Source organism: Anguilla rostrata, chromosome 14 (assembly GCF_018555375.3).
Source record: "Anguilla rostrata isolate EN2019 chromosome 14, ASM1855537v3, whole genome shotgun sequence".
NCBI lineage: Eukaryota > Metazoa > Chordata > Actinopteri > Anguilliformes > Anguillidae > Anguilla > Anguilla rostrata.
The window spans coordinates 11,389,103-11,413,269 of NC_057946.1; the positions used below are offsets into that span (position 1 = coordinate 11,389,103).

Here is a 24,167-nt window from a genome sequence, read left to right on the forward strand (position 1 = left end):
GAGAGCTAGGCTGATTGCCAATGTGCAAATTTAAGGACGGCATTTTGGGATTAAGTTCCCCGCTCAGTTTGTTCAGACAGCTGTGAATGTATTTTGTCACAAGCAACTGAATCACTTCCCCTCTCTGTTCCCCTCTCTCTTTCTCGCTTTCTCTTACTCTCTACATCCAGATCCTTCTCTCCCAGAACCAACCCCTGAACAAATTAATTGTCTGAAAACGTATTTTGGCCACTTCCGCTTCAAGCCGTGAGTAGACCTGTATTATTTAACTCTGCATTACATTAACACTTGTATTTTAATCTAATCTAATAAAATCTCAGGTTGTCAAGTTTCTTCACAGTGGTGAATATCTCTTCTTTAATATCTCATGGTTCTGGATCAAAGGATGTTTGCTTTTCATTCCAGCTACGTTTTCACATTGACAAAATTCGACAAATGAGATTCTGAATGCTACACTGTTGCTCAGTAGTCACGTTAACACAGAATTCTGTGTATTTTTCTGCAGAAAAAAGCCAAATGCAGGGAAAAAAAATACATCAATTTATAAATTATAAAGACAGAATTTGGTGAATACTCTTATATGCTTTTTATTTTGTAAGGCATCTCCAAATTGTGCAGGGAATGTCATTTTTGTTGTGCTGCTGCTGATTTATGAAAAATATCCCGATTCCTCATTCCTCGAACGCGCGAGTGGCTGCTTCCCCTCCCGGGCACGTCAGCACAGGTCCGGCCCGCGCCCGGCTGAGGGTTACCCGCCGGGGGTGTAGTGGCAGTGTGGCGTAATGGCTAAGGAGTTGGTCTTGTAACCGAAAGGTTGCAGGTTCGATTCCCGGGTAGGACACTGTCGTTGTACCCTTGAGCAAGGTCCTTCACCTGCATTGCTCCAGTATATATCCAGCTGTATAAATGGATACAATGTAAGTCGCTCGGGATAAGAGCGTCTGCTGAATGCCTGTAATGTAATGTAATGGGCGTGAATGTGGCTGAGGCCCTGGCCATGGATGCGGTCTGTTTGACAGGAAGGTTGCTTTCTCTCTCCGCTCGACGTGACCGGGCTCCCTCTCTCATTGCCCCCTGAGAAACTCATCATGTTTGCCGCGGAGAAAAGACAATCAGCAGCTTGCATCTCTCCCCTCTTCTCTCTCCTCCTCCTTTCAGTTCCATAATTGATTCGGAAGTCCAGAGCAGATGATTGGAGGGAGAACGAAATTGGATTTGAACCCGAAAATGAAATCCTTCCTATCTGGTGCATCAGCAACACAAACATCACTTCTTTCCTTTTTTTCAGAGTACAATGGAAAGTGATTTACTCCGTTCTGAAGGAGAGGAGAGATAACCTTGTTGTCATGGCAACGGGTGAGTTCTTCTTTAGGTTGATAATGATTGACGAAAATGTTTATGATGATTACTGCGGAGTTCCAAGGCAGGGGAACGAAGGGAAGCTGATACAGTGACAGGGAAACTGAATGTGGTTTTGTTCTCAGAATGCATCGTCTGTCTCGTGCATTTTACTCTGTGACAAGAAGCGTTCTTTTTTCTTCTTATCTGCGTCTCATTTTGTAGAAGTTTATGGCGTTTTCTGTATTAGTGTGGTCTACTGGCTTTGATTGATCTGCCCCCCATGCTCGCTTCATTAGGTTGTGTTGCACCTCCAAATAGGGTAAAGGTCAGTTTTTTTTTCCATTTCAAGTACCCATTGCAACTTATTTTAGGGCGAAAACACTCAGAGAAAGATTGGCTGGCCTCGCCAGTGGAGTACATGATTTTGAACCATATTTCTTGAGTAAATCTAGACCAGTGACTTACATTGGGTGGACGGTAGCATCTTACTGTTTAAGCAATTTGGGAATGATGGTAAAAAAATGATGGTGGCTGTTGCGCGGTATTTAGCGACTGACTGTGGCTCCTCTTCTCCAGGCTATGGGAAGAGTCTGTGCTTCCAGTTCCCCCCGGTGTACTGCGGGGGCATCAGCGTGGTGGTCTGCCCCCTCATCTCCCTCATGGAAGACCAGGTGCTGCAGCTGAAGTGGGTTAATCCTCCGGGCCGCATGTCTCATCAGCACGTGGCACCGCATCCTTTTTCCTGAGCACAGAACGCACCTGACCTGACTGGGGCCTGGAGGTTTCCCAGCACCTGTGAAAGAAGCCCAGGGGTCTTTGGGACAATAAAAGAGAATGCATTCCCTTTTAATAATAATTTGCGCATTAAAAAAAAAAGAAGAAAAATAAAGAAGCTAATTTTGCCCTTTACTCTTCGATTTGGAATGGCTATTTGCGTAAATATTGGTGCCCATTGCTGGTTTCGCCGCTATTGTTTCAGAGGACCACCCACCAGAGCGTGCTCTCCTCTGAAACACACGATGCCGAGCGCCACTCATGATCACACTGCAGCTCGGAAGCTGGGCTCACACAGAGAGCATTCAGAGAAAGGCATTTCACATGCAGCTTCAGACGGTCTGTCAGGCTTGTGATTGACCAGCAGGGGTCGCTACAGAGCAATGCCATGAGGAACCCCCCAGAACCCTGGGTGACGCCGCCACAAATTATTAGTCGCCCTGTGGGCCTGCCAGTCACAGTTGGCTCTGGCACCGATGAGACTCTTCTTTCAGAAAGATTATTAATATTGAATGGCTTTGGCATATTGTCCTGCGCATTTCTGAATTGTTTTTTTTTTTGGTTTATTTTTGTTAGCATTATTTCCTGAAATATGAAATCACATATTGTTTTACAGTAAAGCAGTTTTCCCTCTCTGTTGCAGAATGTCAAACATTCCGGCGTGTTTCCTTGGATCTGCTCAGACCAGTAACATCATACCTGACCTGAAAAAGTAAGTATTACACAAAGGCTTCACTTCCCCACCTCACCATTGCGTTATGAATTCAGGGTTGCTCTCATTTTTCATTTTACCGCATTTTAACTGCCTTAAATTTGAGCGAGTGATCATGAAACTGGCCTCTGTTAGTTTGCTTAGAAGAATTGAAACTGGGTTCAAGTGAGGTAATGTTCATTCCAGAAAGGACTTTTTTCCGATAATGGACCTGAAGGACTGCAGCCGCGCATTTATTTACCTCTTGGCTGCAGTCGTCAGCACTCTCGGACCTTGGCGAGGTGCTGAAGTGTTTTCGGTTAAGACGTAAACGGTCTCGCTGGATGGCATTCGTGTGACCGGTCGCCCCACATAGCCCTGACCCTGAACACCTTTTTACTGCCGCTCTGCAGCTGGGAGTTACTAACCATTTGCATCATCCTCAGAGGCCTTTTCCGAGTGGCCTACATGACGCCGGAATTCTGCTCAGGAAGGATAGCGCTCCTCGAGGAGCTCAACGAGAGCATAGGTGAGTGGCGGCTTGCTGCCACAGCTCGGGTTCGTAAGCGTCCAAACGCGACACAGACAAAACCTCAAAACGCTCGAGTGAGGTCTGGTTGTTTAAAATTATGTTTTAGTAGGAAAAAATGCTTTTTGTTTTGCTTTGTCTTTGTTTAATTAAACATTCTGAAATGCTGTGCTTTAAGTGGTTGATCACTGTAATGCAAATGGCAAAAAAGAAATGTGCGCACAATGCTTGACCAAAGAGTAATTTTACAAGTCGTGGCTGTGCTGAAACATTTTCGTTTTATCGAAGTGAGGTTGTTGTAGAATCTGTACAGCTCTTTCATTTTCTGTTTCTGGTTAAAAATTTAGAGTTACCTCGCACCTTATTAACATTTTGAGGGAGAAATGTCATTTAAAATATTTTGCGTGTGCGTGTGTTCTAGGACTCACACTAGTAGCCATAGATGAGGCCCACTGCATCTCTGAGTGGGGGCATGACTTCCGGGGAGCGTACAGGAACCTGGGCCTGCTGAAGACCAGACTTCCTGACGTGAGTAGGCCTGCCGATGAGATGTGCGCGTGCTGGAGCCCTCGCTCCTCGCTCGTTCATCCTGTGGGGTCTCTCTGACGGGATCTTCTTGCTCAGGTTCCCATCGTGGCTCTGACAGCCACTGCCAGCCCCTCCATTCGGGTGGACATAGTGCAGAGCCTGAGGCTGGTCCAGCCTGTGGTCACGTGCACCACCTTTGACCGGCCCAACCTCTACCTGGACGTGCACCGCAAGTCAGGTGACCTTACGCAGGACCTCAAGCAGTTCCTGGTCAAAAAGAGCATGTAGGTGCCTGCCCCTGACTGACTCATACACACTTATGCCCACTCATACATGCTTGCACACTCTTGTCTACTCATACACACTTGTGCATGCTCATACACACTCGTGCACGCTCCTACACACTCATGCATGCAGTGATGTATGCTCATGCACACTCATACATGCTTGCACACTCTTGTCTACTCACACACACTCATGCATGTACTCATACTAGGGATGTGAACAGTTTGTCGATTTGTTGATTGTCAGTCACTTGGATGCATGTTGAAAGTTAAATTAAATAATCGAAAATCGTTTTTTGTTTGTTTTTTTAATTCTCAAACCGTTCAAAATAAAAGATTGCCAGTTTTACCCAGGCAACTGCTCTAAATGGGTTATAGAGGGGGCGGGCAGGACTTTCACTGTAACGTTACTTACAGTCAGTTGAAATGATGCATTCTCATAACCACTCATACACACCCAAGCACACTCATGTACTCTCATACTCTCAGGCATGCTCATACATACTCATACACACTCATGCATACTCATAATCTCAGGCATGCTCATACATACTCATACACACTCATACTCTCAGGCATGCTCATACCTACTCTTACACACTCATGCATACTCATAATCTCAGGTATGCTCATACATACTCATACACACTCATGTACTCTCATACTCTCAGGCATGCTCATACATACTCATACACACTCATGCATACTCATACTCTCAGGCATGTTCATACATACTCATACACACTCGTGCATGCTCAAGTACGCTCATCTTTCTCCATGTGCTGCTATGAATTATTTGCTCTAAAGCCGCTTCTGTCATGCTTCAGACTGCCATTTGTGAAAAGTTCTTACTGAGATTCTGGTGCGTGATTGGTCTCTGTAGGGGTGACTATGAGTTTGAAGGTCCCACCATCGTGTACTGCCCCTCGAGGAAAGAAGCGGAGCGGGTGTCCTCGATGCTGTGCCGGTTGGGCATCCTGTGTGGCGTGTACCATGCTGGCCTGGGCATCAAGAAGAGGAGAGAAACTCAGCACAGCTTCATGAGAGATGAGATCCAGGTGATGGCGTTCTCTTCCTCATTCCTGTCTGGTTTAGTTTCCCTTCTCTGACTCCTCTTGCTTTTTTAGCCGAACGCACGTGTGTAAAGTGAACACGCCCTTTTGTTGCACCGTGTGGAAGCAAAGCTGCACGAATGAAACAAAGTGCAGCTGATGGCCATTGCTCTCCTCTGGTGTTTTTTTTACTTCGTAAGTGGAGATGTCTACCTGCAGTGAGGGAGAATAAAAGGTTTAGGAGAATAAATTTGGATGTGTCTTTGCCATTGTCCGCAGTGCATTGCTGCCACGGTTGCCTTTGGCATGGGAATCAACAAGCCGGACATCCGCAAAGTCATCCACTACGGCGCCCCCAAGGAGATGGAGTCGTACTACCAGGAAATTGGGCGCGCCGGAAGGGACGGGCTACCAAGCGCCTGTCACGTGCTGTGGGCGGGCGGGGACATGAGCTTAAACAAGTATGACTCGCTCTCTTACAGGAGTCGCATACAGGGCTCAGTTTGGGAATTTGCATCTGTTATGGGCAGTTTGTCATAAGTTGTTCAGTGTAATGGTTAAGAGGTGCTGTGTGTGTATGTGAGCGCGTGCGTGGTGTTCACTGCTTACACATGGTCGACTGGCTTGGCTAATTATTTCCTCAAAGGAGCTCATCTCTGGGCCCCTTATGTTTTTTTTAGCAAATAGCACCGACAACACAGATCAGGAAGTTCAAAGTCTGCTGTTCCAAACTGAAACAGGTTCCTGCTTAACCAAGGGAAGAACGACCACTTCCGAGGCTACAAGATGAAAATGTTGGCCAAAATGGAACAGTATCTCAAATCCCCCAAGTGCAGAAGGAAGTGAGTTTGCATTCAGCTGGTGGCGGAAGTGTTCTGTTCGCAAAGCCAAACAAGTTGGCATCAGTATGATATAGTAATGTATAATAAATACGCGTACTATAACTGTTTATTCTCATGAATGCAGTCAGTGTGATGTTTGGCATTCTTGTGCACAGGCTGATCCTTTCACACTTTGAAGATAAACAACTGCGCAAAGTGACATCTGGTATTATGGGGACCAATGAGTGCTGTGACAACTGCAGATACAGGTTGGTTTCCACGGGACTGGCCAATCGTAGCGCATGCTCTGGTCTGAGTGCTGTTCCTGATGGCTGGCCTGTTTTCTGTGTTGTCCTTGTCTTCGCTGGCAGGATGGTAAAGAGCTTAAGTGTAGAGGAACCTGAGCCCAGGCTGCAGAATTTCGGCGTTGAGGCCTACCAGCTGATGAGTGCCATCTCTGCTCTGGACGAGAGATTCGGGGTTTCCGTTCCCATTCTCTTCCTGCGGGGCTCCGTGAGTCCCGGCTCTCTTCACCTCTCCAAACCAGACCCCTGGCACCTAACCCCTAATGCTGTATACAGGGCCTCGAACAGAATCATGTCACACACCTGACACCTGAACACGGTGGTTCCCAAACGTGCCCAGGACCTGTTTAATGAGCGAATACATTCCCAGCCCTTATTGGCCCGAAAATGAGGTCTGACAAATGTTTACTTATGGAGTTCGAACAATTGCATGCGCGCTGTAGCTAGTGCTGTGCATGTACCAATGAGGTGTTTGGAATTTGGGTGGTTTTTAATGTCCCACCCCCTTTTGTTGACCGCTATTAATCTTTCTCGTGTCCCTCTTCCCACTCTATTCCCCTGCCTGCATGGTACGCTCTCTCTTCCTCCCTCCCTTCCTCCCTCCCTCCCTCTCCCTTCCCCAGAGCTCTCAGAGAGTGCCGGATAGGTACCGCAGGAGCCCGCTGTTTGGGGCTGGGAGGAGCGTCTCGGAGGCCTGGTGGAAGGCTCTGGCCCAGCAGCTGCTCATGGAGGATCTCCTGAAGGAGAGCACTGGCCACAGCAGGTTCTCCACACTGTGCAAGATCACCCCCAAGGTACCCCCCCCACCCCACCACAGCAGGTTCTCCACACTGTGCAAGCTGCCCCCTGCCCCCCTGAGACTGCAGGCTTTCTCAGCACTTCCATTTCGAATGCAGGCCTCCCACATGTCCTCAAAATCTTTGCTCAGGTTGGAGTGTGGAAAACTCCAGTTTGTGAAAGCACTTTGCAACATTTACGAGGTTTCAGCATTTGCGGGCATCAGTGTTTTGTTTTCCAGCACATGCAGTCCCTCTGATAAACTGGTTACCGTGTGAATTATCCGCTTATTTGTTTGCAAATGAAATTATTTGAAAGATTTGTCTTTCTCTCTCTAAATTCAATGAAAAGTGAATTATGCATTAGAAACTGCAGTAGCCCTTTCATGAACTGTTATACTGTGTATGAATGACACAGAAGAACACGACCCACTCCCACAGTGCTGAGCTACTGTGTACCAGGGTGTTGTAGATGGGGGCTGAAGGGGAAAGGGCTCCGTACTCTAGACACACTTATTTTCCTTTCGTTTCGCCCCTCTGTAATAGAGTAAAACTGCGTTTGCTGACTGTAAGCTGCGTCTGCAGATTTCTCGGGTGTCAGATGGTGAGTCTTGCTCCTGTTGTTTCTCTAAGGGAATGCGGTGGCTGTGCTCGGCAGAAGACGAGACCCAGCGCACCCTCCTCCTCCAGCCCAGCGCAGACCTGTGCGCCCGGGTCTCTGTGCCAGCGTAAGCGTCCCTCGGCCTCATAGTGCCTCGCTCGTGATGGAGCGCTGGTGTGGGGCGACCGGTCGCTCCGCCCCCCCACCCGCGCTCCAAACACCCGCCGCGCCTCCCAGGCCCCACAGCTCCTCTGTGACTTCCGCCCTCTTTCTCTGCTTGTTGAGGGGAAGAATTTGATTAGGCGCCACAAGGGGGGGGGGGTTCTGAACCAGCCGAACCAGCTGCTGCAGCACATGCGACATCAAGCGCAGCCGCAAGTGCAGCGCGTATCCCAAAGAGCCCGGCTGGATTACAGGGTTAAATTCACTCAGGCCCAGGGCGGGGATTTCCACTGCTGACTCAGTGCTTAACCTCGCCGTCGCAACGATCGGCCACTCAGGAGAGCTGCTGTTCGGTTGCTAACCGCGACTCGGTCGTTAGGCTGCCTCTCGCGGCGCTCCTCCTCGCTCGGGCGTGCGAGCCGGAGAGCGTGCTGAGACTGCGTCCGTCCCTGCGGCCTCCTCAGAGCTGTCCTCCGGGCGGGGGGGGGTGGAGGGGAACGGGCTCACGTTAAAGCAGCTGGTTCTTCCAGAGGAGTGTGAAAATTGCGTAGATCTGCGGCGTTTCAAGGCTGGCGCCCATCATGATGGGCTGATAGCTTTGTCCTTGTGCTAAGCCGTCCTGTCGTAAATCCCCAGGCTTAAGACCCTTTCCCACTCCGTGACCGCAGTGTTCTCTTCCACTGCAATGTTTTTTTACTTTTCTGTGTGTGGTTGCGGAGGAGGGAAACTATGTGTGGCAAACACGCCTGCCACAGGCCACCGAAGTGGCTTTCTTTGGGGCCCTCCAGCACAGAGACACAGGGAGATGATGTTAAAACAGTCCACATTTATTCCACGAGGGTTTGGCAAGATGGTATAGCCAAATGAGCAGATGTTAAACCCTGTCATGACAGAGAGCTGCCTGGTGTGGGTGGGGATGGCAGATTTAACCTGTGATTACCTGTGATTAACAGTGATTACCTCACTACGCACAGGTGCAGCCACTCCTGTTCCTGGGTCCAATTAGCCTGGCCAATTATCTAATTCTTCACCAATTATCCAATTGGCCAGGTCTAATTAGCTTGACCCAGGGCAGGTGTGGCTGCTTAAACCAGCCATCCCCACACCACATACCCCCAACGCCAAACTGAGGCCAGGGAGAATCCCTGGCCGAAGCCTACACCCCCCCCCCCCACCCATGCACTCCCAACAAAGCAAAAGACAAATAAAAATAAAAATAAAAAAAAACTGTAAACACGCTAAAAAAAAGAGTCAGGGTGGGTGGCCCCGGAACAGTCCAGTACATGCTGTGCCCCTCCTTCTGACGACAAGGCAGCCCTTCTTCCTCCTCCCTCCCGGAGCACGGGAAGTCCTGGGCTGCTCTGCTGGCTGGTGGGGGCGTCACCGGCTTGGGCTGTTCCAGGGGCTGTGGTGGGGTGGCTGGGCTGGTGGGCTGGTGGACTGGCCGTGTGGTGCTGGGGACCAGGAACCCTCGTGGCTGTGGTGGCCGCCAGTCGGCTCTGCTGGCAGGCGGCTGCAGGCTTATCCCCTCATGGGCTCCGGGCAAACCAACCAGGCCAAAACAAAGAACTAAAAACAACCAAAACGGACGAGAAAGGAAGCAAAACGGCGCGGCCACCGCTCGTGCGCCGCCCGTGGCTGACCCGCCTTCCCGGCCAAGTCCAGCTCACGGCGCGACCACCTCTCGTGCACCGCCCGTCGCTGACCTGCCTTCTCGGCCAGGTGCAGCTCCTCAGCATCCCAGCTGAGGATTGCCTCCTTCCCCTCCCTGGTCATCTTCAGCTCCCCATTTTTGGCCCGGAGGATCCACCCGAAGCCCTGTCGGGAACACCTCAGCCGCCCCTCCTCCAGTGTGCTTCCTGGCTGGCCCTCCTGTGCCTCTTTGCTGTGCCGGAGGAGCCCCACGTTGGGCGCCACTGTGGCAAACACGCCTGCCACAGGCCACCGAAGTGGCTTTTCTTTGGGGCCCTCCAGCACAGAGACACAGGGAGATGATGTTAAAACAGTCCACATTTATTCCACGAGGGTTTGGCAAGATGGTATAGCCAAATGAGCAGATGTTAAACCCTGTCATGACAGAGAGCTGCCTGGTGTGGGTGGGGATGGCAGATTTAACCTGTGCGCAGTGATTACCTCACTACGCACAGGTGCAGCCACTCCTGTTCCTGGGTCCAATTAGCCTGGCCAATTATCTAATTCTTCACCAATTATCCAATTGGCCAGGTCTAATTAGCTTGACCCAGGGCAGGTGTGGCTGCTTAAACCAGCCATCCCCACACCACACTATGCATTAATATTGTCCCGTGACACAATCCCGAAAACATTTTGTGCTCAACTTTTACCCATCCTCTAAAAAAATGACAAATACTGGCATCTTGGCTGTTATGCTGTGAAAGCCTATTTTAAGAAATGGTCTTCATCGTTCCAGATGCATTGTAAAACGCTCTCTAATGTTCAAATATTGATCAGCTACTGTGATGTTTTGATTGTAGAAGAAGCCACACCCCCTCTCCTGCATCTGGTTTTCCTGTTAGCCAATCAGTGGTCCCAGTTCAGGTCAGTGAGTAGATCTATATGTAGATACTTACTGTGAAAGATGTTGGCATACTAACACTCCAGTGAGTCGCTGTGTTGTTCATTTTTGTCTGGAATATAAGCCACAAACCTGACATCAGATACGGCAGTGTCTTGTTTTGACCAAGTTTTTGTGCTGTGCAAAGTCCCTTAACTGAGTTGACTTGTTCAAAAAACTGTATAAATCAAAGTTATCTGTGAGGCTTGTCTCCTTCAATACAGTTGTATTTGATCCATGTCCACTAATACTGAAGCAGTATTACCTTTATTAAGGTTATCTTGTACATGCTCAAATTCTCTTTCCTTCTGTCATCCTAGAGGCCGCAGCTGGATAAATATACCAGACCAGAGAGCCGTAAATATGCCAGGGCTGCTGATGCATCATCTGCAAGGTACTGATTTTTTGCAGTTATAAAGCTAAAGGATTTGATTGATTGCTCAGGCTCCGCCTTCAGAAGCAGTTGATCATCTTGTGTGGCGGTTAACTTGGCTATTCCCTCGAGCTTGTAGACCAGGTTTGAATTCCTGTCGTGCAGTAAGCTCCAGGAGCAGTAGATTGTTCAAAATGACAAATTGTCGAATTTATTGAACACACACATATATCAATACATAAGCTTGTACACACAATACCCAATTACCACTGAAATCTGAGGTAGGTATTTCATTCATTAAAAAAACTGAAGGTAAAACCCATCAAAATGTATTTACCATGCCATTAATTAAAGCTTTAGGCCTTTCTAATACTCCCCTGAAGATGTTTAATTATAAATTTTCTTTGTTTATTTGGTTACATTTACCAAATTAGATTGAATACCAAATACGATTAGTATTACACCGTATTTTTTGTTGTACGTAAATGGTTAATGTATTTTAACCAGTTTGTGGACTCTAAACGATGTAAATTAATGATAAGCCAATGAAACCTCCTGTTTAAGTTCTGAAATCTTTACTGGGAGGCTGTGTAAATATTTATATTAGAAATTACTCGAACACCAAGCATAATGTGGGTGAAGCTGTGTTCTGTCTTTATTTTATATTTCATAGCAAACGGTCTGACACATGTACAGTAAAATGTTAAATCAGACAAAACATAGCTAGATCCCCATAATGCTCGAGTCATCTCATTGTGCTTTGATGCAGAGAAAATCCCTTGCGGAGAAAAGCAGGTCATTTAAACTGTGTGTTAGCGGGGGAGAGATCAGCGAAACGTGCAGGAGAGTTTTCATCACGTTTGTGAGAATGCTCAGGGCTGTAGCTCAGGTCTGGCCCTGTTTCCTCTGCAGGCCACAGCCTGCGTCCCCCCTGAAGCCCCAGACCTCCAGACCTGCTGCCAGACCTCCCCCCCCGGCCGTCTCCCCCCGAGAGCTGGAACTGCAGGTACAACAGCGCCTCCGTCTGGGCCTGCTGCAGAATGCCACGCAGCTCAGCCAGAGGCCAGCCTACCTGTTGCCAAACCCCACGGCTTTGTCCCATCATCGCATTTTCATCCACAGAGAGTGGAGTGAAAGGACATGCACCTCTTAACGTGTTCACGTCACTGATGCTTTATTCTGCTGTTTGTGTTGTTGAGAGATGCACTTCTCCAATCTGGGTGTCATGCCTTCAAAGCCTTTTGTTTTTGTACTTTTATAATGTTTTTAAGCACAGATCCTCCTTGGTTCCAGCATTTTTATGTTTTGTATCATAGCGCTGATGATAGCTAAGGAGCAGTAAGGTATTATATGACCTGTTACTGTGGACTAGCTTTCCTGTACTGTGTGTACAGTATTTCTCAGAAAGTAATTAACCTTGAAGTCACCATTTAAAAGCTTGGATCTGAAGTGGTTTTTCATGTTGGTTAAAAATTTTTCTTCTTTTGAAGGTGGAGCTTTATGGGAAGCTTGTTGCTGGGCGACAGAAACTGGCCAGTGAGAAGGATATTCCACCAGCCATACTTGCCACAAATAAGATCCTACTGGACATGGCTAAGATTAGGTATGTGTACTTTTGTTTAGTTCTTTAATAGTCTGTACATTTAGGGCTGTAACCTAGCCAAAATGCCAAAACACTTTTCTGTTGCTCCAGCAGTTCAGATGTTGCCATAGTAACTGCTATTGCCAGAATATAGGTGGCGCTGCATGTGTTTTCACAAACTGGCTGGTGATCACCATTATGACATCAGCTCATTGATGGTTTGGTGGTTTGGCGTACACAGGACACCCATGGCCGCTCGTTTTCCCTTTCAGGTGAGTGTGCTTTGCCCTTTGGGCTACGTCCGGTGTAACACTGTGCTTGCTTCCTGCAGACCGTGCACACAGGCCAGCCTGAAGGTGGTGGATGGAGTGTCTGAAGCAAAGTCCAAAATGCTGGAACCGCTGCTCGGAATCATCAACGAGTTCTGTCACAGACACAGGCTCCAGGTGAGGCAGAACTGGGCCAGAACATTCCAGAAGTAGTCCCACACGCAAAAAGCCCACTAAGCTAGGCTATGCCATGTCAGCTCAGTAGGTCATTCATTCTCCATACAAATTCACAGAGATTCTCTCATTTCTTCCCTACATCCAGGTTTGTGCTTGATGATTGTTTGTAGTTTGCTTAGTTACTGCTTGAGGATGAGTCTGTAAATAGGATATTGGACACCGTTGCAGTGAGGATTCAGATGAAATGTGACCTCCAGTCATGTACGGAAGTTCCTGTTATATTTTATTCGGAGGGCCGTAACTGTGGATGGTTAAGCATCAACAGGCTTTTGTTAACTTTTTCCATTCATGTATTTATTTATTTATTTTTCCTAAAGAAAGACGAGTAATATCTGATTTTAGGTACACGTACACCGTTGCATAATGCTGACGGACAGGTGTGGGTGGGCACTTGTGTTTTTTCGGTTTGTGTAACCATAGAGGAAACCTCGATGTGGAGCTGAGACCCGCTGTTTCATGGTGCCCCCTCCCAATCCCTCCGTGGTCCCTTCCTCTCTCGTCCTAAGGCTGACGCGTCCCCTAAAGCCGCAGATCCGCGCCCGTCCGTGCCGGGACTGACGGAGGCCACGTTCGCGTCCTCGTTGGGCAGCGCTGCCATCACCTACCGACTCTTCCAGCAGGAGGGCAAAAGCCTGGTACGAGCGCGTTGGCACCCTGACGTCCGCACGCTTTCAGGCGCACGCTCTCCTGCTTGTTGGCTCTCTCTCTCTCTTACGTCTGTGGGCAAAACGTTGAAGCGACGCTGCCGTTTCTGTTGAACCTTCTGATGTGAGTGGCTCTGAGGGTTTGAGGGTTCTCAGAAATAGCAGCTTGTGGGTGATGCATGTGTATTTTTAGAGCTGGCCAACCTACTGGCTACTGGAGAAAATTGGTTCAAACTGTGTAGAAATGGAGTTTATACTAAACCCATTATATATATTATTTTAGGCCGCATACTAAGTAGAAGTAGGACCCTGGGATGTGCATGTCTGCAGCACACTGCTGTCTGAGAGTTCCTGTGCTGCTGATACTGCTGCTACTTTGATTTTTAAATCACATCGGCAGCCAACCAGGTTTGGTGAAACGAAAGCCTCTTTTAATTTAATTTAAAATTCCGGCTGCCCAGCTTCATGTAAATAGTTACAATGATCAAATAATTGAGAGAGAAAGAGAAAGAAAGCTAGAGAGCGTGTGTGTGTTTGTGTCGAGGTGTGGCGTGACAGCTGAACCATACTCCAAGTTAGACTGTGGTGCAGTTCTTGGTTAACTCATAACTGTTTGTGTATGTGTGTGTCCATGTGCGTGTGTCTGCGTATCTGTCCACGTGCATACGTGTGTGTGTGCGTGCCTGCGTGCATGTGTGTGTGTGCGTGTGCATGTGCTCGTGCACGTGCCTGCGTGTGTGTGTGTGTGTGTGTGTGTGTGTGTGTGTGTGCGTGTGCGTGTGCTCGTGCGCGTGCCTGCGTGTGTCTACAGAGACTGGTGTCAGACAGCCGCAGTCTGCCTCTTGCTGTGGTGGAGTCCCACCTGCTTCAGGCTCGGCGGGCCAACCTCCCACTGGACATGGAGCGGGCCGGTCTGACCCCCCCCATCCGCCACGCCATCACCAGCGCCATCAAAGGACATGCTGTCAGCTCTGGTACACGCTTTCACTCATGTACTCACTACAGGGGGCTCACCGGTGTGGCATCCAGCTAATGAACTGATCGTACTTACCCTGAAGGGCTCTACAGCCCATGATCGATCGTTCCTTCATTCAGTCAGCAGGGTGTTAGGGTATCAGTGGACAGGGAAAGGCCAGAGGGTCTTTCCATGAGGGCCTTACTATTAGTCCTACAAACTCCAAATCGGAGAACGCATTTTTTAAAACGTCAAATGTTAAAAATCAACACCTGTTTGAACGAATTTGTTGGATATATTGATGGAGAGTCTCTCTTGGAGCCTTTTATCTGTCTGCTGCACGTAGATTCTCGTACGACGCCAGGGGTTAGCTTGGGACAGAATAGCTCTGAGGCAGCTAAAATCATTTCTAAAAGAGACAGTCAGCAATTGCACTTCATTTTACGAACGAGTCTACTGGTACAGATTAAAGTGCTTAATCAGACTTAGCCAAATTGTTGCCTGTGATTACACTGATGAGATTAATTTATTGCTCTTGTTGTAATTGTGCTCTACCAGCAGGCGCTACCGTCTAGCGTGTTGAGTGAACAGCAGTGCCCTGATTAGGATATAACTGACAGGCTTCATGGGGGTTTCTTCTATGGGTTGACGTCAGGTTGTTCTCCCTTTCCCCTAATTGCTGTCTTTGTATTTCCACATTAAGCCGTCATTCTCCATTTAGCTATGTAAGTGTGTACAATGAGAATGTAAACAGAGTAATTAAAAATTCCATGTCCATGGGTAATTAACTAAGCAGGAATGAATTTATACAAAGGAAGGGAATGTACTTCATAGACATTTATGCAGTTGTTCATTGATTGTACCAAAATGTGATATTCTGAATGTGTGCACAGTCTGTCTGCATTGGCTGTGGTTCAGGCTGAGGCAATGCTAAGAATGCAAAGTAGCATATTGCACATTCTGTTCCCTGTAATCCTGCCCTGTACTTCCCAGCTTGAGCTCCAGCCATCGTCAGTGCATGAATGCGTTTTGTTCTCCCCCCCACCCCACAGAAATACCAGGGCGTCAGCACAAAACTGTGCCTAAAGAAAGCAAGTTTTAGTCTTGTGCTCCCGCCGCTGTGATGAGATCTGAGCGCGCTCTGTGTGAGGGGCGGGGCCCTCGGGTCCAGGTGTCAGAGGAGCGCGGGCGCGGTCCTTACCTGGAGCTCCGCCCCCTCCCGCCATGCTGCGCTGAGACAGAAGCTCACTGTGGGCCCGGCGCTGTGCTGCTGCGCCCGTGCAGTTAAAGTAAAATGAAAGGGGTAGCGGAGGATTAGCCAGTCACTCGATGTTATCGATAGAAATTCTGCTGTTACTGTTATTTCTCGTCATTTAGTCTTTGTTTTTTTTTTCTTCGCCTTTTCAGCGAAACGCACCGCTCTCTCTGCATATAAGTAGCATTGTTCACATTGATTCATAAACTGCTTCTCCCGCCTTTTCCCAGACTTCAGCGGTATAAAGGCCGTCCGTGCCCTGGTCCCAGAACACATCAGCACCTTCCTCGTCCAGCTGACTGTGATGGAGTTGGAGAGGGCGGGGGTTCCCAATACGAGCCCCGTCGCCCCGTCCAGCGCTCGCCAGTCTCAGCCGGCCGTGAGCAAGCAGGAGGAGCTGGCCTGGATCGAGCCGGAGGTCAGTCTCATCTCCATGCTACCATTGCTCAGGCTCAAACAATCACTGCTAAGTTTTTCCACAGGGTTTGTCTTCCTTTGTCTGTTTTCAACTTCCTGTGAAATAACATGTTCTTCTGTCCAGCATCCATTTACTATTTTATGATGTTACAGTTGCAATTGCAAATGTGTTCGAAACATACATCTTTATTGACATCACTTACTTTCGTTTGAGAATTTTCTGCAGTCTGTCTTCATTGCAGTCATTAGATTTACATGTAAGATGCTCAGAGTACTGTGCTGTTGCAGTGTGGCTATTGAAATCTGGACAATTGAGCTTGTTCACTTTCAACTGTGTGCACATTTCTGACCAGAAGGGCTTGTTATTTACACATCTGATACTGTGCAGAGAAAGCAGAAATGAACTATTCCAGACATTTTGATTTGACAGCTACAAGATTTATTGGCATCATTGTTAAAATACAACATGTACATAAAACAAAAGGAAAAATACATTTCACTCACACTGCTGATGTCTGAAGTCAATGTCTGTCAGTCACCAACAGAGGGCAGCATAACTCCATTTGGTTAAAACGACAGCACTGATTTAAAAAAAAAAAAAAAAAAATTGGTTTTCCATAAAAATGCTCATTGCTGATTCTGTCTTTCAAGTACAACTGTAGCCCCTACACACTGCTGTCCAAGCCCAATGCCTGGTCGTTTATCAGGCCTGACAGCACTGGCCTGCAAGGCCTCATTAATAATGAATCTTATCGATCATTTGCCCCTCCCACTTTTGGAGTGTGACAGCTTTGACCCTGCTCTTAACACGTGTGTAGCACAGTGGCTCTTTTGTGCTGAATTGTGCCCTAATTGTGTTTGCATGTGAAGCGTTGTGTGTTGCGTTGCTATCAGCCAGCCGTGAAGATATTTCTCGGCTAGTATTGTTTAGTGCTGCGCTATTATTCTTTTATGCACTTCAGCAGAGTAGATCATACACGTGCCGTGTTATATAAATTCAGTTGTGTTTTCTCCGCTTCATTTTCATTCAGTTTCTTTTGCACAGTGATCAGAAACCCCACAGACATGTTGTTTATGGATAAAGTGTGGTCTGTTTAATGATCGTTTTTATTTTTGTTAAAGAGGTGTGCTGCTTTTGTGAAATGAGCACTTGTGAGAAATATGACTGGTCGGGAGTGGTTTAAATCTGCATGGCTTTCCAGTTTCTCTGCTGCTCACCTCAGAGAACCTGCATTCACAGCGAACAAGCTTTGCCCAACAGTCATCTGGTGCATTGTCTTTTACAGATTACTGTAGGCCTATTTTCCTCAAGTCTGTGCAGCAAGACACAGTCCAGAATTGTTGCTCTGTATCTAAAGGACTTTGTTTGTGTAAGATACTCTTTTCACCTGGTTCTCCAGAAGCCAGTCTTATCTGACTGCTTTTCTGTTGTGTAAAGTCCCCCCTTGACTGGCGCTGTCTCACTCTCGGCTTAATGTGTGGCCGGATTTGTGCACTTGACACCCTGTGTGACCTTGTAGGCACCGCGCTTTGGTTCAGGTGTTAAATAAGGGTGCTAACCGGGGTTCCTCCCGCGGGTCACCAGCCCTGGCCTGGCCCCTTTCCCTGCCGGAGGGTGCGCGTTCTGCTATGCTGAGGGTTCACACAGAATTGGGGTTTCCTTTTCAGGACAAGCCTGTGAGGAGGGACGCACAACCTGCCTTTTCCTTCAAGAAGCAGACGAGTCGAGACTCAGACAGGATTGAAATGATGGAGGATCAGCTTTTCTCTCCGATTCCCATGCCGAAGGTAATCCTCAATCCCACAATCCACAGCGATTACCTCCCCTCGCAGATGAGATCACATAGGCCAATCAATTTGCGGCGTGGGGGGTCCTTTTCGTTGTGGAGGAAGTTAAGACGTACTGCGTCCCTTACAGAAACTTCAACATCGAGAGATTAAATTATTTCACTTCATGTGTGTAATGTATTTGGATGTTATGAATGTAGAAAGTCCATATTTTTTTTTACAGATAACACAGATTTAGTTCTGTCTCTTGAGAAAATGTATTTGAATTTAAATGTGTTATTCTTTGCTTTTTCTTTTTCTCTCTCTTTTTTCATCGAAGCGGTTTGGCATCAAGGCCAGCACTGCCCCCTGCAGTTCAGAGGCTGTAATTGCCACGAAACCCTCAGTCCACGCTAGTGGCATAGAACTGGTCTCAAGCACCAAGGAACTGGTTACAGACACACGCAGTGGATTGAGAAGTTCCACTTCACAGGTATTTAAATAACTGAAGAGTGTTATACTGGCCGCATGGTTAAGGAGCAGGGCTTGCCATTCATCTCTGATTCTCAGGTGGGCCATTACTGAAAATAACTGGAGGACACCCCCGTGTCCTTTTGAGACTTGCCTACAGCAAGTCATGTGATTTCGTTAGTTATTTGAAAAGTCACCCCCCTTTCTCTCTGTCACAAGGCTGGCGTCAAAGCCAGTGCTGCCCCCTGCAGTTCAGAGGTGGTTCCTGCTGCAATGCCCTGTGCCATAGCGCTGGCCTCATGGAACGAGGATGAGCTTGATCAAGACACGAAGAATCTCTTCAGCGTTTCGCCTCCACAGGTATTTGTCCACAAAACTCTAACAAAGTCGGTGTTGTTTATCTGGGGCGACATAGCTCAGGAGGTAAGAGCGGTTGTCTGGCAGTCGGAGGATTGCCGGTTGGATCCCCCGCCCTGGGCGTGTTGAAGTGTCCCTGAGCAAGACTCCTAACCCCTAATTGCTCCTAACGAGCTGATTGGTACCTTGCATGGCAGCCTTTCACCGTTGGCATGTGAGTGTGTGTGTGAAAAGGGTGTATGTGAGGCATCAATTGAAAAGCGCTTTGGATAAAAGTGCTATATAAATGCAGTCCATTTACCATTTACCTCACGTCAACCTCCACAAGCTTGCTAGGACTTAATAATGAAAAAGGAATATTCACATAAATCCATACAAATTCCATATAAATAGAACAGGAGCACCAAGAACATACGAGGCCAGCGTGTACGGAACTCCAATAAATATGCGTGTAGTTTCAAGGCTGACCCTGGTCACTGTTTTTGTGGTGCTGATCTGCATCTTTCCGACACCAATTAATAACCGGTCCCAGATTCCTGCCACTTAGAGTGCAGCTCTCAATAAACCCCCAGAATAGATCAGTCTCTTAAAATTAAAAAAAAAAAGGGGGGGGATAAAAAAAGTACGAAGTAAGCCTTTTGGCGAGCCTGGGAAAAGCGCAAAGTGCCTGACGGGCACTTAGCAGCCGTCCTTCCGGACCTTTCCGCAGCTTCCTCCAGCTCTTTCACCCAGCGCTGATTTGTGCTCCGGAGCCCGCGGGCTGGGATTCGCCTTCGCGCCGACATCGGTGGAGCGCTGAGTCAAGAGCGCTTAGGCAGATAAATTTAGAAAAACAACACGGGACACTTTTAAAGGAACGTTGATGAGAGAATTAATTGCCTTTTTAATCAGGCCAGCCCCACCCCCTTGTTAAAACAGACATAAATCTCTTAAAGCCTGAAAGACTTAATTGTTGGTCGGACGGGACTGTAGGTACCTGTGAGCTCTTGTCCAGTGTTAACTGTATGAGCGGCAGACGAGAGGAAAACACGACGGAAGTTTCATTCCATTAAAACAATAAAGGTAAGAGTTAGATCAGTGTGGCACGCTCCTTTGGTAGTTTTGAAATATCAGAGCCAGATTTTGTCTTAACGGTCGTGAGACATATTAATAGCTCCCCCAGTCATAGGGCAGGGGAACAAAGACATCCCGGATGATGTCACTGCTGCATCCTCAACACGCGCGTTGTACATTCAGTCTCTTGAGTTCTGTATTGTGTATCGTAGCGTTTCTTGGATTTATGGGCTCTGTTCCAACTCCGGTCTGATTGACTCAATTAGATCCATTGATTAAGTGCTAGCTTGAGTGTAAATTTCGGTCAATCAGCTGATGGTGCATTTGTGTTAAGAGTATAGAGTATGGATTGCCAATGTCAAGTATGGGCCTCGCTGAAGTCCAGTGCGGGCTAATCTTTTTTAGCACAAGTGTAAGTATAAGTACAATATGACCAGTGTGAGAACAGTAAGGAACCTAACTGCAGTTTAATAATGAGTAAGTATCAGTTGGTTGCCATACCTCTTCAGTCTTTTGCAACAATGACATTTTATCTGAAGATATTTGGTTCCTGATTCCTGGTTAAAACTGGGAATTGCCACATATGCTACGTTTGTGCGTATGCAAGACATGCTAGTTTGACTGGACCAGGCTCATTGAAGCATGTTGCCTTAATTGCACCTTCTAACGGACCCTCCAAGCTGGTCTCATCGGGTGCACAGCAGCCTGAAATCAGGCAGAGGGGTCGACAGTAAAAAGAGGACTAAACCATCCTGTGCTCTTCTCAGAGGTGTTTCTGTACCTTTAGAGTGCTCCCACAGGAAAAAGAAAAAGAAATGAAATGCCGCTGGCTACTGTAAATTAGAAATTGCCTGATGTTGATTTTTTTTTAACAAGTGAATTGGAATCACCTAACACCATTTCTGAAGACAGGATAAATGTTGGTGGTCAAAATATCTTCAGTTAGCATCGCTTTGCAATTTGTTTTTCGAGGCCAATGAGGATTGTTAGTTTGCTTCTATATTCAGTGCTAAAATCCAAACACGTTTTATTTCTTAAACAAACAAATGAAGCAAACGGGACGAATGACCTTATTTTGATGGAATCCTGGTGTTCTTTTTGAATAGCCTCACTGCTCCTTGTGGGCCGTACTGGTTGGCAGATATGAGTTTAGGAGCTCCGTAGGGGCTCGGTTTCCTGGGCTGGATTGGGGGGGGGGGGTCATGCATGGCAGACGGAGCGGGGGTCAGGTGGATGTCAGCGCCCCTGACTAAGCCAGCGCGCTCATCTCGTTAGAGGGGGCGGCAGCAGCCCCCCGGGGATCGATCCCCAGAAAGGATTAGGACGAGCCAAAGGTCACGACACACACACAAAGAGCGCCGCAAAGAAGCACGACCTTTGACACTTTAACGATTCATCAGGAGGAGCCCGGCCGGCCCTTTCTCCCCCCCCCCTCGCGGGGTGCCGTTACTCTGGACTGACACAGGTTTCCGTCCATTGTCCAGGACCGTGGCCTCCAAGAGGAATGCCATCCCGTCTTTAAACAACACGGACCCGTTGTGCTGGTTTCTTATAGGGTTGCAAAATGCCAGAGCTGTAACATAAGGGGGACGTACATGTGTACATATATATATATATATACATACAGTATGTTGAGATTGGCCCCATGCTTCCCTCTGGCTGCTTGTCTTTTGCCCGTGGATTGATGATGATGATGAAGAAGTGCAGGACAGGCAAGCGGTGGCCATGCCTGCTGCAGGTTTCACTGGGCCCGTGGCAAGGGTGTAATTCCAGTTTGAAAATTGGGGGGGTTGAAATGCGTAGACCCGAAGAACTGTGACCCTCTAGGGGGGGCAGTATAGTTGGCATTGTCGTTTTTATGCTATATTATTGGGGGGTTATTTGGGCTGTTTTGTAATATTGGGAGGGTTATAACCACCCTGTCCCCCATAAATTACGCACTTGGCCAGCAGTGAGCCAGTTGTTAAAGAGGGGAGCTCTCATGTGTGGCCATTGAGCTCTCTGGGAATACATCTGCACACAAACTCTCACACGAGTTCTGTTTCAGTGACCCAGGGCTGATTGTTCAAATGGCATGGCAAGAGCAGTCTTAATTTGCATATATTTTCTTTTTAATTACTCTCCAAATATTTCCTCAGTTTATCTACTTAGTGTAGTATTTCAATAAAAGTTTTAAAACAAAATAATAAATACTTCTCTATGAACACTGGGCGCAATACAGGTTGTACGGAATGTGGGAGGTTAAAGGTGAATTAATAAATTAAAATTCATGATTAATAAATAAATTAAATTAGATGTTTTTTTTTATTTACACTGTCCCATAATCGCAGATATTTGTTTTGTATTCAGTCATTCTTATTGTGATTGAATTAATCCTGTGATCGTTCTACATTTGTTCATATTGTTTAACAAAGTATGAGGGCCGGTGTCTACATTAGACCATCTGAGATTGTATGTATTTTTAGTACTCCAGCTTCCTATTCACAGAAGGCCGCGTCGATCAATGTGTTTGCATTAGTGCCCCCGCTAAATAGATAAAAATAGAGATCCCTTTCCGCTCCCTTGGGTGTAACTGGGTAGGTCACGAAAGATTTAACAACAAATAGATTGCGGGAGAGAGGGAAAGGGAAAAAATCGCTCGTCCTGAGGAAATGAAATTTGGAGGAGCAGATAAATGGCTTACGTGGAATTGCGATTGATGGTAATCGGATGGAGACGGCGCAGGTTTCCTGTATCGATGCCGAAGTCTGTCTGTTTGTGTGACAGGCTTAGGCCGGGTCTGGACACTGTGACCTGGCGGTGAGGCTCGTGGTGCAGTGCAGTCTCGCTGGGGTATCTGAGGATATTCCCTCTGTCCTGGTCCTCCTCCAAGGGGGCTGCACCTAGCACTCGACACCGAATCCGGCGGGGCTGCGGGTTTAAATCCGCACGGGATGTTGTCAGACTGCTGTAAACTGCGTTCACTGTGCGTAGGGATTACGTAACTTTTACTCAATCAACTGGGATTTAGTAACAATCCAACATTAACCTTCCAACGCTAAAGCACAAGGTAACAATGGATCACATCAGTTGCAACATCTGCTATTAAGAATGTTTTATAGCAAGTTTTTTTTTTTGGACATGGTTTTAGCTATGAAAAAAATTGATTTTATTTTTTAAATAAAATTGAATAAAATGACCCTACTAGGACAGTGGGCGTATAGTGTTGCTTTGGTTCTTGTTTGAACGGCGAATCTTTCCCAGACATCCTTGGGAAGAGAAGGGGTCATCTGACAGAAGGTTGCGTGTCTGCTGGGGAGCACTCCAGTGTTGATGTCACTGATAAGCTCTGGGCTTTTCAGTAATAGCGCTGCCACTCTGTTTACATGGCAGCACACTGTCAATAGGTCAGGAAGGTCAGACTGCTTATCTCATGGAGAGCCCCCTTCTATAATCCTGGCCAGAGCTTACCATCCCTTTTTAGTTGCAGAGAGGAATGTACACATCGCCTTACTGCTGTGACTTACAAGCTACACCCATTTTTTGTTGATGACAAAGTATGATTTTCATTTATAGTATGTGTTTGGTGTGCATTTTAAGAATTACCTTCAGTTTTATGAAACTGCATAAAACAGCAGTTTTTATGCCAACTACCCCGCCCGGTGCCCTGTATGTTAATGAAATCATAAAAGTGTCTCGAGCTTAAGTGACATAATTTATGTGGGAAGTCTGTTTTTAAGGTAGTCTGGGAGCAGGAGAGAACACAGGAATTGAAATTACGAGAAGCTGGATGATTTATTGTTTGTCTCCTTACAGAGTGTGAACCAACCGGTGAAAAGGAAATTACCGGAATGGGCGGAGCTTCCGAGAGGCTCAGTCTCTTCCTCCACCTCTACTGGCTCCAAAAAAGCCAAGAAGAAAAAAGGCCTTTTCCTTTGACCCCTTAAAAAATCACTCTTCTGCAAATGATACAGATAAAAATGAGACATCCATTTTGTACAGTCTTCTGGTTTTGTCACACAATGCCACATTTTGGTTGTTTTCATAAAAAGTTTGACTCTTTGTCTTGAGGCAACAAAATGAATGTGATTTCAAATATCCATCCTAATACTTCACTAATGCTGCTATTTTAAATACGTATCAAATCTTTTGTACATTTCTAAAAGGAAGTTTCAGATTCCTTATTTTTTTGTAAATTAATAAAAAGTACGTTATTGATTGACCACAGTTTAAAGTGCGTTGGTTATTGCGTGTATCTTGGTGCCCTGTCGGTGGAGAAATCTTCATATCAGTGTCTGAGCTGCTGCCCTTTAAACCTTGTAAGCTGCAGTGTTGCGAAGGATGACATTTTAATTAAACCGATCAGGAAATT

The 24,167-nt window shown here is 47.0% G+C and overlaps 1 protein-coding gene across 5 annotated transcripts in view; it reads left to right on the forward strand.

The window, feature by feature from the left end:
* wrn (WRN RecQ like helicase) overlaps window positions 1-24,017 on the forward strand; it is a 31,989-nt gene extending 7,972 nt beyond the window's left edge. For all 5 annotated transcript variants that reach the window (XM_064307228.1, XM_064307225.1, XM_064307229.1 and 2 more), the window contains 26 exons: window positions 171-246; window positions 1,289-1,356; window positions 1,918-2,026; window positions 2,759-2,827; window positions 3,253-3,335; window positions 3,757-3,863; window positions 3,960-4,147; window positions 5,031-5,205; window positions 5,479-5,660; window positions 5,940-6,041; window positions 6,197-6,289; window positions 6,392-6,533; window positions 6,949-7,119; window positions 7,735-7,829; window positions 10,357-10,420; window positions 10,757-10,830; window positions 11,722-11,815; window positions 12,300-12,412; window positions 12,723-12,837; window positions 13,404-13,532; window positions 14,353-14,515; window positions 15,982-16,169; window positions 17,837-17,956; window positions 18,276-18,428; window positions 18,626-18,766; window positions 23,612-24,017. In XM_064307228.1, the coding sequence (XP_064163298.1) occupies window positions 171-246; window positions 1,289-1,356; window positions 1,918-2,026; window positions 2,759-2,827; window positions 3,253-3,335; window positions 3,757-3,863; window positions 3,960-4,147; window positions 5,031-5,205; window positions 5,479-5,660; window positions 5,940-6,041; window positions 6,197-6,289; window positions 6,392-6,533; window positions 6,949-7,119; window positions 7,735-7,829; window positions 10,357-10,420; window positions 10,757-10,830; window positions 11,722-11,815; window positions 12,300-12,412; window positions 12,723-12,837; window positions 13,404-13,532; window positions 14,353-14,515; window positions 15,982-16,169; window positions 17,837-17,956; window positions 18,276-18,428; window positions 18,626-18,766; window positions 23,612-23,734 (3,137 nt within the window). In that variant the 3' untranslated portion in view covers window positions 23,735-24,017. The remainder of the gene's footprint in view (window positions 1-170; window positions 247-1,288; window positions 1,357-1,917; window positions 2,027-2,758; window positions 2,828-3,252; window positions 3,336-3,756; window positions 3,864-3,959; window positions 4,148-5,030; window positions 5,206-5,478; window positions 5,661-5,939; window positions 6,042-6,196; window positions 6,290-6,391; window positions 6,534-6,948; window positions 7,120-7,734; window positions 7,830-10,356; window positions 10,421-10,756; window positions 10,831-11,721; window positions 11,816-12,299; window positions 12,413-12,722; window positions 12,838-13,403; window positions 13,533-14,352; window positions 14,516-15,981; window positions 16,170-17,836; window positions 17,957-18,275; window positions 18,429-18,625; window positions 18,767-23,611) is intronic.
* Window positions 24,018-24,167: the final 150 nt, after the last annotated feature.